The following is an 18236-nucleotide window of genomic DNA, read 5'->3' on the forward strand; positions in this document are numbered from 1 at the left end:
CGGCTCTACCGCGAGTGACCGCCAGGGGGAGCCACGGTATAAAGAGTTGGAGGCGACTTGGAGCTCAGTGAAGATACAAGAAGGTGATTGATTGAGAGAAAGAGAGGAGAGGAGATAAATGTCTGCAAAACAACAACAAAACAAAGTCAAAGTCATTCCAGAACCTATCACCAAATCTTATTGTGGCAAGTTGAGAATTTATTGACAAGATTTGCGTGTAAATGCAAATCTATCTTCTACAAATCTGCAATCTTATCAAACATACTTGAAACGAAACGGAATAAAAATTAAGTAATGAGGAAGGAATAGTAATGTTGTTAGTCAATACAGATTTAACGCTTTTATTTGGTTTATAAAGCTAGAATTTTATGGCAAAGAAAATTTATGAATGACAAGTGATGAGCTACACTAATGACTTTAATGTCTCTGTGCTTTTATCACATTAAGATGAATACAAGGAGTCTCCATCAGTGTTTTCAGCTCCACATAAATAGATTCCAGAGGCTGGTTTATCAGCCGTAGATGGTTTCCTCTCATTCCACCGCCTTCCATTAAAGAATGGAAGACTTTGAAGTCACCTGTGGCATCCTTTCTCCACTTATCAATGGTGACTAATGAAGTTGACTTTATCGGCGGTTAGAATAGTTTTCCTCTGTGTCACATTGCTGGTGATTAATTGTAGTTGTAGGCAGGGATAGTAACAGTTTAAAAGTCCAATCAGCGCTGGAGATAATTGGCCATCCATCATTAAAAGGGAATTAAATAAGAATCCATTGAAACCAGTATGAATGGGTTTATATAGACTGTAATTATAATTTTGTACTTATTGCCATAGTTTTGTAATTTCTGTTGATTGACTCTAAACGTTGTGTTGTTTTCCTGAACTTTCTTCTTCAGGTCGTCGTTCTTATCAACTGATGAATAAGTGTGAATACTGAGAGACAAGTGGGCGTGTTTGTGTGTCACAGAACCAAGCCTCCCACGCAGCAGATGGCCCGTGTAGCACAGAGCGCAGTCAGACCCAGCCATTCCAGAAAACTTCTGCTAAATTAATCATCTTGTAAACACATTTGCAAAGGCAACTTTTTTGTATAAACCATGCATAATGTATTTGCTCCCTCTGTGGAGAGAGCAGATGATAACACGACTGCAGAGAGGAAAAAGTTCTGTTTACTTCTGTGACAAAAGGTCTGAATTGTAAATCAGCCGGTATTTATGCACATTTAGATTCTCCTGTCCTGAACTGTATCTGCACTGTGGAGCAAAGCCAAGCGTAAAGCAGCACAAAGGCACATGGGAATCACATTCAACTCAGGCGGCTACGATAAAACCTCCCAGTGCCAGGATGAATTTCAGTGGGAGGATTCTTCACTGTGGGCTTTCTTGTCAGAACAGAATGGCGGTATAATACAGATAAGAGTCACTGAGTTTATCTCTCACACAGCATACTGGGCATAGAGGTGCTACTGTGTTAACGGCAACACGGAGGAATAATTACACAGGAAAATATTGGCAGTGTGCAGTCAAATCTGTAAAGAAAAGTTAGAGTCTCAGGAGCTTTTAACTGAAGCGGAGAAACAACTCGTATGTTGTGCCAGTAGCAAATCTGAGTCTGTATTTTTAGTGAGGAATACTTTACCCTAAGATCAGGTGATTGATTATTATTCTACCTAGTTGAACACATTTAAAGAGTTCATATTTGCCAAAAGCTATCAACTATGAAACTCTAAAGTAGGCTGTTATCTCCTAGTTGTGGATAATATGAGGTAATGACAGCTACACAAGTTCTGCTTTGCAAAACCTCGCGTCTGGCTGTCAATAGTTGTGAGACCTCTGGCGGAAAGTATAGATTCACACATTTCCTGCTTGCAATGCAGTCTCATTCATTATACATTTGCCTCTTAGACAAATCGTTCAGGAAGTGTTTAGGAGATGATGCACGGGTCGATGCGAGGTCTGGATGCAACAGTTGTAGAGAGCCAGAACATTCTGAATGCTCCTGACTGCAGTATGACACAGCTTCATGGCTCCTCAATCCACTGAATGGACTTAGATTTCTACATTTTAATCGGTCCTGAAACACAAAACATCATGAAAATTCAATCAGAACTGAAGGTAATATGAATTCTGCTGCCTGTTCTTGTAGATATGCTTCATATACGTGCTTGTGTTTAATCCAGCGTGTTTGAGATGCAGTCTGAGAACACGTCGACGCTCACTCACTCTACTCTGCCACACATTTCCAGGTAAACAAATCCCTGACAGTGGTGTAGTCTCCTGACAGCATCACCTGTCATACTGAGTTACAAACACAAATAGCTGTTCCCAACTCACACCTCCTAGTTTTCAAAATGTTTATGTGTAGTGTTGACGTCAAAGGCAGCGTGATTATGAGTGATATGGAAAATCACACGTGCCAAAGGAAAGCTGCCTCTGGATGAAGAGAACGAAAATCATCAGCAGGCGAACACGGCGCGTGCTCGTCTGCTGTCACTCACACTCTTGAGTTAATACAATACCGACGCCCGGGTGAAGCACGTTCCCTCAGTGTCGACACCCACAAAGCATTTTCTGTCAGAGCGCCGCCATAACGATTCACGGCACGTTGTTAGCCTCATTGCAGTGTCGAGCTGCAAATGAAATGTAAGTGTGAGCAGCTGATATTTATAGTATCAATTCATCATCCTCCTTTGTGACATTCGTGTCATATGGGACAGGAGGAATTACAAAGATGAAGCATTATGGGATGCCCCGGTTGTCCAGCAGTCACTGTGACATCACTAATGCAGGTTCACAAGTCGTCCCCTCGTCTTGCTCTCTCTCTCTCTCCTTGTCAAACTGTCAAACAATCAATTCTTCAATGCCTGGGCCCCAGTTGCTCTATTTGTTGTGATCCATTGCGTTTACATTCAGAGATGAAGCTGCCAAAAGCTCTCAGCACTTTGATAAATAATGATCCTCGCTCCCTCGCTGCAGGCCCGGGGTGGAATTCCTTCATTTGTTGGGTATGGGACACTGAATCAGTTCTCGCTCTTTTCCTGACAAAGGAATAGTAAAAGAATCTCACAATGGACCTTTGTGCCTTAAAATAACCCCCAAGTGAAGTCATAGTTTCCCAGGAGATGTATGTAGAGGTCAGGTGGGGAGAGGGTGGCAGAGCAGCTTAGTATGTGGTAAACAAGAACAAAACTATAGATCCATCATGTGTCTGGAGGCCTTTCTAAGACGTCTCTCAGGCTCTCGGTGTCTCAGTGTATCACATGCGAAGCTTCTGCCCTCTGTCTCACTCCACAGAGGGTGACGCATAGAAAGGCCCTGCAAACAACCTACTAAAGACTCGCCACTGGAACTGAAACGGTACATCAGAGGGAGGGAGAGAGAGAGAGAGAGAGAGCGACAGAGAGAGACTGCCAAGAGACATAAAACATTCCTCGGGGGCTTTTTACTCCTGTAAAGAGGGTTATGCTGCTGTGTTGGTCTGCCAGAAAACGCCTTTAGAGAGCGCCGAGCCAAGAGGAATCTGAACACGATCTCTCAAGTCAGTCTTCTTGGAAAAAGCAGGAAGGCTGACGTATTCTAGCGTGGAAGAGAGAGAGAGGAGTCTTCTTTCTCACCTCTGCCACAGTTCAGTGACGATGTTTGGAGTGAGCGCTTGATTGTTCCGCCTCATTTATGCGCTTTCACGTCTGCAGGTCTGTTTGGAAGAATATGTCCCCCCTCATTAGATTACACAGAGAACAATTTGTGCCTTTGTCACGTCAAACACAGTATTACATGCTGCGTGTCGACTGATCTGATAATGAGGTTAAACTCTGATGTTCATTAGATATTGTGGAACTGTAACAACTCATTGGAAATCACAACCCTAATCGTATGAAATGGGAAATTGCTCTGTGAAATAAATATGAATTTCCCTCCTTAAAGCCATAATGCAGATGGAACAGCTGCAGATTGAAGGTTTGTAGTTTGAATCTCTCCTATTGATTCATATTGACAGCGGAGATCTTTCATGCATGTGTCCGTGTCATTGTTGGGGTATTATTATTGTTTTCTCTTATGTTGCATAGATGTTGATGAGGCTTAAGACGCCGTCAGCTCCACTGTCAGATTAACATCACGCCACGGCCTCGGTGTTCGTTGCCATTTTAGTTTTCGCCCGTTCCCAGTCAATTCGCTGCACAAAGCTTTAAAATGTCAGCGCCGGCTTTGCCAAAACGGAGAGAGGAAGAGGCGCGACAAAGCACAGGAAGCAATAAACAATTGAATGTGTCACTCTATCATCTGCCAGCTCCTCAAAAGTGCATTAGAATACTGTACACATGTCACTCTGCTGCTGTCTGCACTCACACACTTACTTAACAAGTTAAAGGGGAGATTCATCCTCCCTCCCTGCTCTTACTTACATATTCATACATTCATATTTGCACTATATAGTTTAATTAACATACATATTTTAGTTTTATTCATGTTGATATTCTGCCTTCTGTCTCTATCTTTACTTGGAACGGTAATAGTTTCATCATCTTTTGCAACGGAGGACGTTATGTATTTATAATGAGATAATGTTTGTGTCAGGACTCTCTCTCTCTCTCTCTCTCTCTCTCTCTCTCTCTCCCTTTTCCTTTCATGTTTTCCTCATCTTCCTCTTGGGCTGGGTCGGGAACATTTTGCTGTGTGGGCCTGCAGAGCCCTATGAGACATTATGTGTGATGCTGGGAGGGATACACACACACACACGTAACAAACTTGACTTGACTTGACTGTGCACACCAACAGCACACAACAACGCCTTAATGGTGATATCAGTCATGCACGAGCCATTTAAACCACCAGGCTTTCTCTCTCTCATCCAAGTCTCTGCTTTGGGTGTGTGTGTGTCCCAGCGGCATGCCAGAAAAGACATGATGCCTCATACTGTTCCTGCTGAGACACACCACATTTTGTAAACAGTCTCCATGGTGAAAGTAATGCAAAGATGAAAGTGTGAGGTTCCCATGGCAATGGGGTGACATAGGAAGGAGGGAAATGATCATCAGATCTAATCTGGGAAGAAGAAGATGACTTTATTCTAAACTCGAAGCATGTTGGGGATATTTTAGTGGCATGGAGATGAACATGATGAAATAAGAGTGTGTGCAGCTTCCAAAATGTAAACAATACATTTAGATACATTATCTCTCTCTCCCACTCCCTCTCCCTCTCTCTGTGTGCGTGTGTTTGTGTGTGAGGACGGGGGATGGGAGGAGGAGGAGGAGGAGGAGGACTGACAATATGAACACGTGACGCTGGTTTAAATTCCTGTTTCCCTGCAGCGTAATTTGTCAGAGTGTGATCAGTGTCCGCAGCCTTCCTCTTACTCATCTCTGTTGCGTTCTTGGCCACAGGAGGAACCAAAAGGGACTCGACTGCTTGAAATGGAAATCTTCATCATGCCGTCCCAGTTTTAAAGCCGCTTTTTGTGTGTCTTTTGTTTGTGTCGAGAGCCTTTGGAGTTGACTGGTACCAGGAGAACTCGCCTCCTTTGGCAGAGAGGAGAAAGAAAAAGAGAAGGAATGCAACATCGGAGCGCTGATCGCGTGTTATTCCTGCATTGATTTCCACTCAGAAAGAAAGAAGAAGAAGAAGAAGGAGAAGAAGAAGAAGAAGAAGAAGAAAACCACGGAGGAAAGCGTCTGAGCGTTGCAGCCGGAGGGTCACATCACCAAAGACGCAAGAGGATCCTGGTCTCGCAGTGTCTCAGCCCCGAAACACAAAAGGAACAATGTCCTCAAAATTCAAGAAGGATAAGGAGATCATCGCTGACTATGAGACCCAAGTCAAAGGTGTGTGAACGAGTGTGTTTGTCCGCGCCGTGTCCATTGTCTGTCCTCAACCTGTTTACCAGCTTAAACGTTTGTGTTTTCCTTCACCTTTGGTAACAATCAAACGCGTCTTTGCTTGTCATGACACCGTTCCTCCGATGTAAAGGTGACAGGCGCACCGTGACAGTCAGCCCCAATGACAAAAGACACATCAGTGCGGCGTTCAGGTTTATTTGGCTCTTTTTTACGCGCAGGATTGTCGATCGGTGCGTTCAGGTTCCAGGTTATATGCCCCGCTTTTGTTGCTGGGTAAAACCGAACCCAGTGCAGGATGGAGGACAGGCTGCCTCGGTATTGTGCGTGTTGTTGGGGGGCCCCTGTGTTTGTGTGTGTGTGTGTGTGTGTTTGGCTCGGTGTGTGATCAATGTAATTATTGGCGTCAAGTGAACCTTTGATGCATATTGTTTGACACTGTCAAGTTATTACCCCCCACCCTTGAAATGGAAATGCAGCGTTCCATTAAACAAACAGTGTGTATCTTGTGATGTGTGCAGCTTCTTAGTCCCCCAGTCTTGATCACACTCATGCTTGATCACTTGCTTACAACATTATACGTGTTGAAGTCGCCATCTGCTCCCCTTTCATGGCCCGCAGCACTTTACCTGTAACAGGGTTTTACTTACAGATGATTTCAAGATCACAGCTTTCTTCCTTCCTGTCTGGCTCAGATCACACACACACATACACACACACTGGTGCATTGTGATATGATGAAATCCTCTTAATGAATGAATGAAGGAGTGGATGATGGCCCTCTCATGCCTGTGGGCCCTTATTTATTATGATATCCTGGGTGGAACTTGACATTTAAACCAGATTGTGTGAAAGATTCAAGCATTACCAAACAAACAAAGAGGATAACTGTGCATATAGACTCAAGTGTTGAAAGCAACGCTTAAGGAGAAACCTGAATATCCCTGAAGTGACCTATGGAAAACAAATGCTGCACTGATTGTGAGCCAGACTGCTGGGGTTTCAGTTTCTCAGCTCTTAGCGCCTTCACTACTGTTACACCTTAGGGACCTGAGCTGATGGTGTTCCCCCCCGAGGCGCGGACCGTCCTGAGCTCAGATGTTCGTCGAGCCGTTACAGTCGGATTGAAGCAGCATCGATCATCGCTCTTTGTGCCGACAGATTGTCAGCTGCTGATCTGATTACGGCCTTCTTGTCGTTCTTTTCCTGTAGCTCCTCGCCGGTTTTTGTGGAGCTGCACGTGCTCGCCATAGAGGAAAATCACTCGAGCACATACACTTTGCTGCCTTTGAGGATTTCAATGCCTGTCTGATCTTGTGTATTCCTGCTGCCACGGCCTCTTTTTTGATAATCCGGGCATGAATTATTCAGTTTATAACCCAATGAGTCATGGGAGCAATTGGCCTTGTCTAGTGCCACTTTGCACTGGAGAGCATGTGAGGAGGAAGGAGGATGTTAATTCGTGGATGATGTGACTTGTTTCTCATTCACAGCTGCCATATTACTGCCTTCAGGGTTTCCGTACTGGCACGGAGGGCTGCGATCCTGACACCCGCCGCCGCCACCGCCGCCTGGCTGTGTTATGAGTTGAAGCCCAGGCAGTGATCTAACATAATGAAATTCAGATAGGAAATTGCACCTGTCTTATTTTGACTTATTGCTTTTGTGTTCATGGCAGAAGGGACTGAATAATGAGTGTGTCATTGGTTGGGTCATAGCAAGATGGCAAGGTTGCTTTATTATGTATGAATGATAATGGATTGACTTCACAGCTTTGACTATAGTTTGGGAGAAAAAGACAAATCTGAGACGGTTTCCTTACACAACACTATCGCAAGCTGGGAAAACTCCAAACGCCTAATTTCACAAATCTCCAATAATCAGTCAGCTTTCTAACTCGATCTCTCTTATGCCAGTTTACCAAACTCCATGGAAATTTCAGCCCTCTGTCATTAATTAATTCCTAACGACCCAGGAGGCCGCCTGCCAAGCAAAGGTCTCTGAAGGACCCTGGGAGAAGGTGTTCACTTCATTCAAGCTGTTCAGCTGGCAGATCTTGGCATTAGCATGTCAATAGGGAAGGGTTCCTACACAGAATAAAGAGCGGACTCTGTTTTGTAGCTCTGCTGTTTGCGTGGCTTAGGCACCGCGTGAAGTGTTGCTGCCTTGACACTTGTGGGAAGAGAAAAAACTGAACTATCATTTCCTCTAATGTCCAAAAACGGGAAAATCCTTGTTCTTATGTTAAGTCAGAAAGAAGAGATGGTCACAGATTGTGTTTATCCAGTTCCGCATCTTTTTGCTGACCTTTCTTGTTCCGTACTTACTGACTTCTGCGGGACGGCAGGTTGCCTGTACTGTTGGCTGTGTTCCCTGACTTTAACTCACACTCCTAACTGATTTATTGCACAAGCAGTGCAGCACAGTTGTGTCCTTCTCTCGTGTCAGTTTCTGGCACGCTAAAGCTTTGGAAATAGGAAGGTATTTTTCAGTAGTTTGCTCATAGGCCTCTTATGTTAATGACTGCGACGGGAGACAATTCATGGATCCGTCTGAGGCGATCATTACTCACATGGCGGTGTGTTCAGGTGCACCTAAATCTTCAGTTTTAACCTGATTGTGTTGCGATGATTCGATTTTTCTAAACCTGACCTTAATCAGGTTGAATTAGACGTTAAGGATTTGTTGTCCCAAGTAGCAGGTCCAGTTTATCTGATTGTGATTGAAGTTGATTTCCGTTCCATCGCATTAGAATCAGTGAAAGCATTTGGTGCAGCGTCGCCTCACCTGCTGTTCTGTGTCTCGCAAGCCAATTAAGCAATGAGTCAGTGAATAACAAAACCCCTTTCAGTTCCATCTAAGGACGCTGCTTTCTGCATATTTGTGCCGTATTTCTACACCATAGATGAAAATATAGACGGCAGAGATACACACACTTATATACACACTTAACTCTTTAGAGGAAGCAAACTTTTGATGCCTTGACAATGACAAAAGACCAGAAGTGTCTCCATTTGTTTTGTTCTTTGTTTTCTCTCCAGGCTACAAGCAAACTGCTCTGATCAGGCAGATTAATGCAGGCAACCGCACATGCAAACCTTTAAATGCCTTCAGATGTCGACACTAGTGTGCATCCCCCCTCCCCTCCCAAGCACACACGCATGCACACACACACTCGCATGCATGATGAAGAGGAAGCAGCGTTTTTACACCTCTGGGTTCAGGTTTCACTCTGTTGCTCGTCTCTGTCGGTTTCCTTCTTCCAGACCCAAAGCAAACAACTTTAACCACCTCAGCAGGATCCAATAAACTCTGAGGCTGATTTGATCAACATCTCTGACCAGCGGCATTGTGGGATACATGTTCCACAGGTCACCGGGCTTTCACCGGATATTTGCTGTATTTTATTTCACGGCGCAGAACAAATTCAAGCAGCGGCCTCGATTCTGTGATAAAAAAGCAAGAAGCACACGATGACAGACGCTATGGGGATCATTAGGATATGAAAGTTTAATGTGGTTTCCGTGGTTTTTCGTGTTGTGTGCATCCAGCTAATGACTTGTACGGGTCTCCAGTAGTCATCAAAACATCCCTTTACTGAGAATTCTATGAAGAAACATATTTTCTCGTAGCAACACCAAACTCCATATCCAGTGAATCTGACCCATCATCAGTCCATTTTTGTCCAGTTTGCTCCTGAGGTCTCCAAACTTCGGTCCGTCACACTCAGTATGATGTCCATGCAGCTGCTGCCTGATGAATCAAGCGTTTGTCCTATTAACTATCCAGAAGATAATCGAGCTTTTATGAAACAAGTGAACTACCAGGCATGGATGAACAAAATCACAGACTAACTCGGTGGTTTGTGTGGGAGAAGGAGACAAACGTCCATTCAAACTGAAATAAAAACAGCTTCATTCACTTTCGGTGCCACTCAGTGTAGGATTTAATTGTCACTGTGTTCAGTTTTGTATGATGAAAGAGATCTACACTCTCTATGAAAACACTAGGATTGCATTATGAGAGCAGTGAGCCCAGTTTACTGCTTTCTGTAGAGGAACTCAAACACTGTTACAGGTCTGTGCTTGGGCTTAGATTGACTTTAAAACAGAGACGAGATGATTGGACTGAAATCTCAAACACAGTAATTTGACTGTTCTTAGTAATTATTATTAAATGAACAATCAATAAATCCTTCTTCTCTATGAACAATTATTTATTCAGTATTTTTTTAATCCAAACAGTTATTTAATTTAGAAAGTGACCCTTTGTTTTGTGGTGAAACTGTTCAAACATCACTCTAACATCGATAAGAAGACTGGAAAATCTCTCTCAAATGGCTCAACACACTTTCACTCTCTAACATGAACATCTCTTCTATCTCCGCTCCAGTTTAATGAGGATATTGTGCACAGTGAGAGTGAGACTGTGGCTTTATTCCTCTCTTTATCCCTCGGTATTATGCAGGTAAATAGTTTTAGTTTTCCCCTAGTATGAGAGTCTAAAAGCAAACTTTCCTGAACGTTGTGAAACTCTGACAGCCAGGTGTTTAAATGTTTCCCGCTTCCTTTGCTGCTTTCCAAACTGCCATGAATTTAAAGTTTTGATCGGCACATGAAGATTCCACAAACTTTGGCAGAACTTATGGCTTTCCGAGAGGTTTCAGAGGACACCTGAAGTGTCATAACTCTTCTTCTGGCAGTTCGTGTGCCACCGATATTTCAAATACTGTCTTCACTCACTCTTCTCTCTGAAACCTCGAAAAAGGAACGTCAGCATACGAGCCGGCTTTACAGTAGAAGAGAATTAAGCAATCGCTCCTGGAATGGAGAGCGACAGGATATTATGCCATTATTGGAGCTTGTTACCCAACTGGTATCCATGCGAGACACAACAATAAGAACACTAGAAACACTTCCTGCTTAGGGGCTGTAACCGTAGAAACAGAGGACAGCTGTGCAGAAATAGCTATACAATGAGGGCTCAAAGAAGTTACTATTTAAAGTAATGTGAGTTCTTTAAAGCTCTGGACCTGCTTGATTAATGATTCAAGCGTGTTTCTCTTCATAAGACATGGATCCTTCTCACACACCACTAATGGTAGCAATAGAATCACATGTGGCATTATCTCATATGTTATAAAGATCAAATAGGGGCATTTCGTCACATTGTTTGTGTTAATGCAGTGTGTTATCTGCAGTGGTAGTATACAGGGACAAATGTGTAGCACCACAAATGGAAATGGAGGCACAGATAAGGTTGATTCACCAATCGATCGCATCGGTTAAGGCACAAACAGGTGCGATGGATAAGCAGTCTGGCTCTCTTTCTGTCCTACCCTCTCCTCTCTGCCTGGATGATTGCTCTGTTCTATCTGTAGCTTTAGACGCCCGCTTTCCTTTTATGAGTGCTAAATATTCCAGAATCAATGGAGTCATTAGAAATGTTTGGCATGTCTGTAATTGTCTCTTTACAGCGGAGTGCGTTTAGTTTCAGACTCATCTCTGCTGCTGATTCATTCCTCGTCTGGCCTCCGTGTATAAACCCCGCACGTGTCTCCTCACGCCATCCTGCCACCTATCTCCATCCCTCAGCCTCTACCTCTTCTCCAATAAGCTGCTCCCCCGGGGGACTGGTGCACGCCCGTGTTGCCATGGCGACACCTCTCAGCCCAGGCTCCGCAGTGCTGGATGGTGGATACAGCGACGACGACGCGGGGCCAAGCAGCGTAGCTTCTATAAGGGCGTGTTTCCGGTTGTGGCTGGCTTCGTACCCGGGCTTCCCTAAAGCATCAGACTCTGTGTGTGATGTGCTGATGTGATGGGTGATACAGGCACCAGAGAGAAAATCAATGGAGAGAGGGATGGGAAAGTCTGAGGTGGTTTGAAGTGAAGCCGATGTAAAGTGAGTTTTTATGGCTCGGTGATTGTTATTGTTATTTTATTATCATCCTGAGTCGAGCCTTTCTCATTGAAGCTCTGTGGTTGAAGCTTTATTACAGTTTAAGATGCTTACCTGAGTGGTGTTTAGCATCAAGACTGTTATTGGCAATTGCTTTAGATGACAAATAGCAGTTTATGGAATTCAATTTTTTAAGAATGTGACGGCAGAAGATGATTTCTCTTTAGTTTAGCATTGACAGAACATCCAGTGGGAAATCCAATAAAGCAGGAGATGATGAGGTGGGAGGATTAAGACTGAGGGAGGATTCACAGACTGATAGGTGACACAGGACGCATCATCAAGTCACCTCTACTCAGCCATCGATTAGTCTGTGCTCCTGTTGTCTTCTCGCTGTGCAGCCGTCTGAGCTAATGAGGGAACAGGCCGGATAGAGACGGAGCGCAGCGGAGGGAGCAGCAGGCCCTAGGGATGCCAGAATTTCATGAATCATTGAGGGGGATTCAAAAATATAAGCCGAGCAGTGGAGGATTTGTTCACAAAGGGCAGTGAGCTGAGATGAAATGGAGATTTAAGGGAGTGAATTTGGCCTGGAGTTCATTTTGTGTGGTATCGTCTCTGTACATAAGATCTGTGAGTCTGTCTATGAAAACACCTTTTAAATAACGTCTCTGTGCATTAACACGACCCAGTCACCTCCTTTTGAAGCTAGTAATTATTTATATCCTCATTCATCTCCATTACCCACTGTATAAACACACACAGTGGCCTTTTCCTCTGTGTTGGCTCATTAGACGTATCTATAAATCTGTTCACTTGAATCTATATCTATCAGGTCTTGAAGGTGTGTGAGAGAACGCTTTCAGCTTTATTATCCTGCGGTGGATTGAAGCGTCCGCTCAGCTCAGCTTCTCCTTCTGCCCTCTGGAAACTGCAGAAAACCCCACTCCTTCACTCGGCTCCTGCTTCAGTTCAGCTCCATTGCGTCAAGATGTCACATGACCTCCCCCCCCCCCCCCCCCCAAACAGCAGACTTGCAACAAAATGCTGCATCAGTGCACTGGTGCTGTGTCCCGGCTTGACTTTAGGAGTGCATGGGGTGCAGATCTGATCTAACTGATGTTTTTGTTTTGCTGCCAAAAGGATTGATCAGAGGGATACAGAATCAATTACTTTAATGTAAATTGATCGACTTTCTTGGTCTGTTTTGCAGTTTCATGATGCAGCAAGAAAGCAACTCGGCTATTGTAAAGTGCAGTAAGTTGTAGCTCACAGTATCTAAAGAGTGTTGCCTTTTCTTTAACCCCTGCAGCTCCATAACACAGCTGTCATTACAGGATTTTGTGTGTCAGGGTCAAAGGTCGGGGATCTCCTCCATCCTTCCATTGTTTTTCAGTCTGTTTCCTGTTCTGAGGTGACACGTCTCCACTGATGTTTGGTTCCTGTTCCTTAATGGTCCTATAAGACTGTTAGAGTCCAGTGGGAGGGGTGGAGTCCTTTATAGTGATGATGTGCTGGGTAAAGGTCAGGACTGGGCTAGAATGTCTCGTGGATGTGGACAGACATCAGACAGACAGGCGTAAGTGCAGTAATATACACAGAAGAACCGATTTGCACCATTAAATCTGCTTTGATAACTACGCTACTTTCAAGTGAATAAACTGAGACACTACTGCTCTGAATAAATTATTCATTTCATATTTTAGAAGGTTTAGAAGTTGATGCCAAACGCTGCTCATAAATCCAGATGACTGAAGGTCCCAGAAGGCAATGTTTCATTTCCTACAGAGTAATGTAACTAATTACAAGAGAACCGTATTGATCTGAGTTACATAATCAAAAATGGGTTTGCGTCTCGTTCCTGCCACTCGTTTGTTTATCCACATATAGGCTAACTGTAACGTGTTGTGTGTGTTTGTTTGTTTGGCCACGATCCCAATTAGAATAGAGAGGGCTGTTTTCACTCAGTGTACACAGTGGTGCTGTAGCAAGAGGGAGTACTCATTGTTTAGTATGTTGTTGTTGTTTTTGTCTGCACGTTGAATCAAAATAGACCTCAAAATAAAGAAAAGAAAATGGATTTACTTCTTATATAAATCTTGTGTGTCCCAAAATACAAAATTCTGCCTTCAAAAATAATTCCGGCTCATATTTGTACGATTCCTCCAGAATTTGGCAGTATGATGTAGATTTTCAGCTGCCCTGCTCCAATTCCCTTTTCCCATCAGCCTTTTGTCTGAGGTTATTCACTCCCTCACCCCCCCTCTTCGCCCCACACACTCCCATTTTCCCCCAAAAAGCAGATGGCACGTAGAGGCAACACACAGCATGCCTGCTACAAACAACTGCTGTATGCTAATCAAGCGACAACATTAATGTTTTAACGCGCTCCCTTGGAATTAGTGGACTTATTTGCTTTTGGATGATCGCCCGCACGGCTCCACCTGTCTTGCTTGTCCATTAATACACTAATACTATAATCTGAAAGTCTGTTTGAGGTGCTAAATATGATCTGAAATGAAAGATAAACAGCTTGAAATGAGCCCATGTGCTTTTCTGTTTAACTCTGGTTCTGATCATGGATGTTTGTTTGTTTTAAAGAACATGTTTTACTTTGAAGGCTCGTTTTGAAAGTATGGGAGATAAGAAGAGACCAGCGTTTAACCTGTGATGTGATGAGCGTGTCCTTATGTAATCATGTAGTAACAGAGTGTAAGGTTTGTTTAGGTCTTGTTTGTCTGCACGGCCACCACATTTCTCCTCATCGCCGATGGAAACGGACCACAAAGGGGTCCAAGACTTTAAATAAACCACAGCGAATGAAACCACTCAAGGAACTGGTAAATACTTAGGGAATAATTCTCCAATTTCTCATGGTTTCTCAGAGGAACGGGCACACTTCTGGCGTGTGTGACCCATTTTTACCAAACTCATCTGTCAAACGCAGCGCTGCAGCTGGTTTGTGTTTCACAACATTCACGCTCGGTGTCGTATGTTTTCCTTGTCTTCTCTCTCCTGTTGTGTCATTGGGTTTCTCTCTAAATATATGTTTCGTTGTAGTCAAGGAACATTGCCGCTTCACTGGGAAAGTTAGACAGTTAGGAGTGTTTAGTTGGAAATAGATGTTCCTATTTATGTGACTACTTCTGGTTTAGGCCTCTCTTGAAAAAAAACGGAGCTTAATCCCGAGGAGGCCAGAAGCCGAGGGAGGCCCCCGGGGGTAAAGGGGAGGGCTGGGACAATGGTTAAGCAATGGTTAACCACAGCCTGAGGCCTGCTGCATGAGGCATCGGGTCAGGCGGCACTACATCAGAAGGGGAGAAAGGCGTCCCTGCACAGCGTCACTTTAAATGGCCAGCTTCCATGGTAGTTGGAGCAAACGGAGCCCGTGTCAGTGCTGCGGTTCTCCCCTGCAGTTAACAGTTCATCTAAAGCCTGGCAGAGTGTCGCCATGATGGAGCAGATATGTGTTAAGTACAAGTCAGGCTTACGTTTGACTTGTTTTTGGGGTTTGGCTTCGTGTTGCACGGCGAGGATGCAGCAACATGCAGCGATTTCCAGGAAGGAATTGTTGCTCTATGTTATCTGTGTTAGCTCGCGGTTCTGATAGCTTCTGGCAGTTGGCTCTTTGAGTTTAGTTGTGTTTGCATGCAGGTCATTGGGAGAAATAATAAACACAGAAAACACAAAAACAGGAAATTGAGGAAAATCTATTTTGGTGACACACAGGAAAAGCACAGTCAGTGTAGAGTGTGTGTTACTGTCGGAGTGTGTTGCTTAAAATGAATGAAATTCAAAGCCGACCTCCCCCCTGCCCTCATATCATCATTATATAGAAGATCAGAGGAAAGATTGATCCGGAAAATACTGCATTTATGTTCAGGCAACAGAGCTCATCCATGCTGATGTGAGTTCATCATCTTGAATGTGACAGGAATAGAAATACGTTAGATATTATTTACGGGGTTTTTCTGTATTGACAAGCGATACTCTTCTGTTTCCCTCCCACTTAGAGTCGCTCTTTGCATCAGGTTATGTTGTTGTTCTGCAGAATGGGCCACTGTGTGTTCCTGGGTTGCGCGACCTAAAGAGGAATCGAGTTTCTCTCGTTTGTTCTTGCTGGCAGAGAGGATCTGCAGCATCGAGTTCCTCCTAAGGACAAACGATACTCCTTGCTGGTGGTGGTGTGTGTGTGTGTGGGGGGGCAGTATCTTCTCATTATATCAGTTTGACCCTTGGAGTGGGTCTGTAGCGCAGAGATACACACACAAACACCCACCCACACACACACACATCGTCTCACTGGTCAAACTTCCTCTCAGATTAAAACTTTGAGTGTTGTTAGTCTGTGAGCTACAATTCTGTCCGATTTTCAGTATTTTAGTCCTGAGTTGATTGAATCAGATGAAGATGACTGAAAATATGATATATTGCTTTATGAAACTTCCTCTTTGTAACAACAATCGATGGGAAATGTGACTCAAGCTGTTTAGAAACAGCATTATGAACAATACAGCCACCTTCCAGTCGTCTGACCACAGTATCATTGGTTTATGGCAATTATGTTAAAATATAATCATTGATTTTGCAATACATGAATATTTTACAATGTCAGGGGGAGACATATGCAGAAAAACATGATGTAGGCCAGAGGAGGTGAGGGAACATGCAATAAGGCGAGCAGTAATGTTCTATTTCACATGTTATCATGAGTGTTTGGTTGAGGACATCTTGTGCTCTGTTGTGACAGCAGCAGAATCAGCTGACTCATACCATCTTTGCTTGTTTTGATCAACAGAGATCCGTAACCAGCTGGTGGAGCAGTTCAAATGCTTGGAGCAACAGTCTGAGTCTCGTATCCAGCTGCTGCAGGACCTGCAGGAGTTCTTCCGCCGCAAAGCCGAGATCGAGCTGGAATACTCCCGCAGCCTGGACAAGCTGGCCGAGAGGTTCTCCTCCAAGATCCGCAGCTCCAGAGAGCATCAGCAGTTCAAGTGAGTCGAAAAATGCACATGTCCATGTTTGCTCCTTCTGTCTGTTTGTTTATTGAAAGGCATAGAGATGGAATGTATGTGTGTATGTTCTAGTAAACATGCTTTTCCCTCCTTGCCATGATTCAACTTCAGCTCAGCCATCACAGATTATTCAGCCCTGTTGCTTATCACAAACCCCTGTGTGACCGTGCAGAACTATGATGCAATAAACGGCACAACAATAACCTGTGTGTACTATCAGGGGAGAAGCTGTTATAAAGTGTAATCTTTAATACAGTTTTAAAGGTCATGTTCTGGTGCCTGCTGAGGAGTGAACGTTACTAAAGGAACTCACTTTTGGTTCATTTTTCACAACAGATTAATGCTTTTATTGAAGGGGATTTATAGAGACGGTACCTAGCTTGGTATGTTGTCACTCAGTGTGCACAGCAGGGCTGAGGCAAGAGATAGTAGAAGGAGAATGAGAGAAAGTCGGTCTGATTGATTGGAGAAGGAAAGCCTAGGAGGGAAATGGTCAGGAAAAGGCAGAAAGCAAATGGATGTCAGCAGTGTGAGGGAAACAATCCAGGCAAAGTGACTGAACATCATCTGATCCAAACTTTGATCACCCACAGCCTCGACCTATTTAGCTTCATGGGCCTGGAAATTCTGATAAGTATTCAAGTGGAGAGAGAAGTGGGATTGTGTGTGCAGGAACCAGCACAAACACACGTCTCCTCCTGCTTGACTTCATGCTGGGTGTAATATTAAGCTGCTCTCTCTCCTCACACGGAGCATCGGGGCGAGCAGGCCAGCGAGCAGCGGCCAGTAAATGAGGCCATGAGCCCAGTGGAGATTTGGCAGCGGCAGATCTGAGACGTGAATCTGTGCCATAACGCAAACACTCTCTGCTGCTAATGGAAACGGGAGGAATCCATTCCAAACCTTCCATGTTTGCAGTTTCATATTAAAATGGTATAAACTGATTTTCTTACACTTACTGTGAGCTGTGGCTCTCGTGTATTTGTCCAATTTTCGATTTTAGACATTTGAGTCACAGAAATAAGTCACTGTTTTCAAACGTGAGGAAGCTACATTTTAACATTCCATCATAAATCAGAGCTTTTTACTCTACAATAATGCTTTTTACAGCTTTATTGTAGATGGTGGCTGTACTTTGCCCTCATTTTCTCATTTTCAACCCAGCAGCAGATTGCTTTCCAGATATGTGCTCTGCTTGCTCATCCTCTTCACTGTTGTTGTTGTTGTTGTCGTCGTGGTCCTCCCTCCTCCTCCTCCTCTCTCTTCCTCCCCCCTCTTCCTCCTCCTCTACCCTTTCTTCTGGCTCTTACTCTCACTGAAAGCTTTCATGAAGCACAGGAGCTTTTCCCCAATCTGCTGTCATTTCTAATCAAAGCAGCTAATTAGAAATTGAGATTATTATTATATTGCGTCTCTGTGTGCGCTTGTGTTAGTACCCGCATACTTACATACATGCACATGTATGTAGGAGGGCTGCTGGGGTTGT

The 18236-nt window shown here is 44.0% G+C and overlaps 1 protein-coding gene across 2 annotated transcripts in view; it reads left to right on the plus strand.

The window, feature by feature from the left end:
* The first annotated feature begins 5312 nt into the window (after positions 1 to 5312).
* The window catches only part of srgap3 (SLIT-ROBO Rho GTPase activating protein 3), a 43930-nt gene continuing 31006 nt past the window's right edge, over positions 5313 to 18236 (plus strand). For both annotated transcript variants that reach the window (XM_076147231.1, XM_076147232.1), the window contains exons 1-2: positions 5313 to 5822; positions 16534 to 16729. In XM_076147231.1, coding sequence (XP_076003346.1) covers positions 5762 to 5822; positions 16534 to 16729 — 257 coding nt within the window. In that variant the 5' untranslated portion in view covers positions 5313 to 5761. The remainder of the gene's footprint in view (positions 5823 to 16533; positions 16730 to 18236) is intronic.

This window comes from Genypterus blacodes, unplaced genomic scaffold (assembly GCF_046128005.1).
Source record: "Genypterus blacodes isolate CSIRO-AG114 ecotype Tasmania unplaced genomic scaffold, CSIRO-AGI_Gbla_v1 ptg000037l_1, whole genome shotgun sequence".
NCBI lineage: Eukaryota > Metazoa > Chordata > Actinopteri > Ophidiiformes > Ophidiidae > Genypterus > Genypterus blacodes.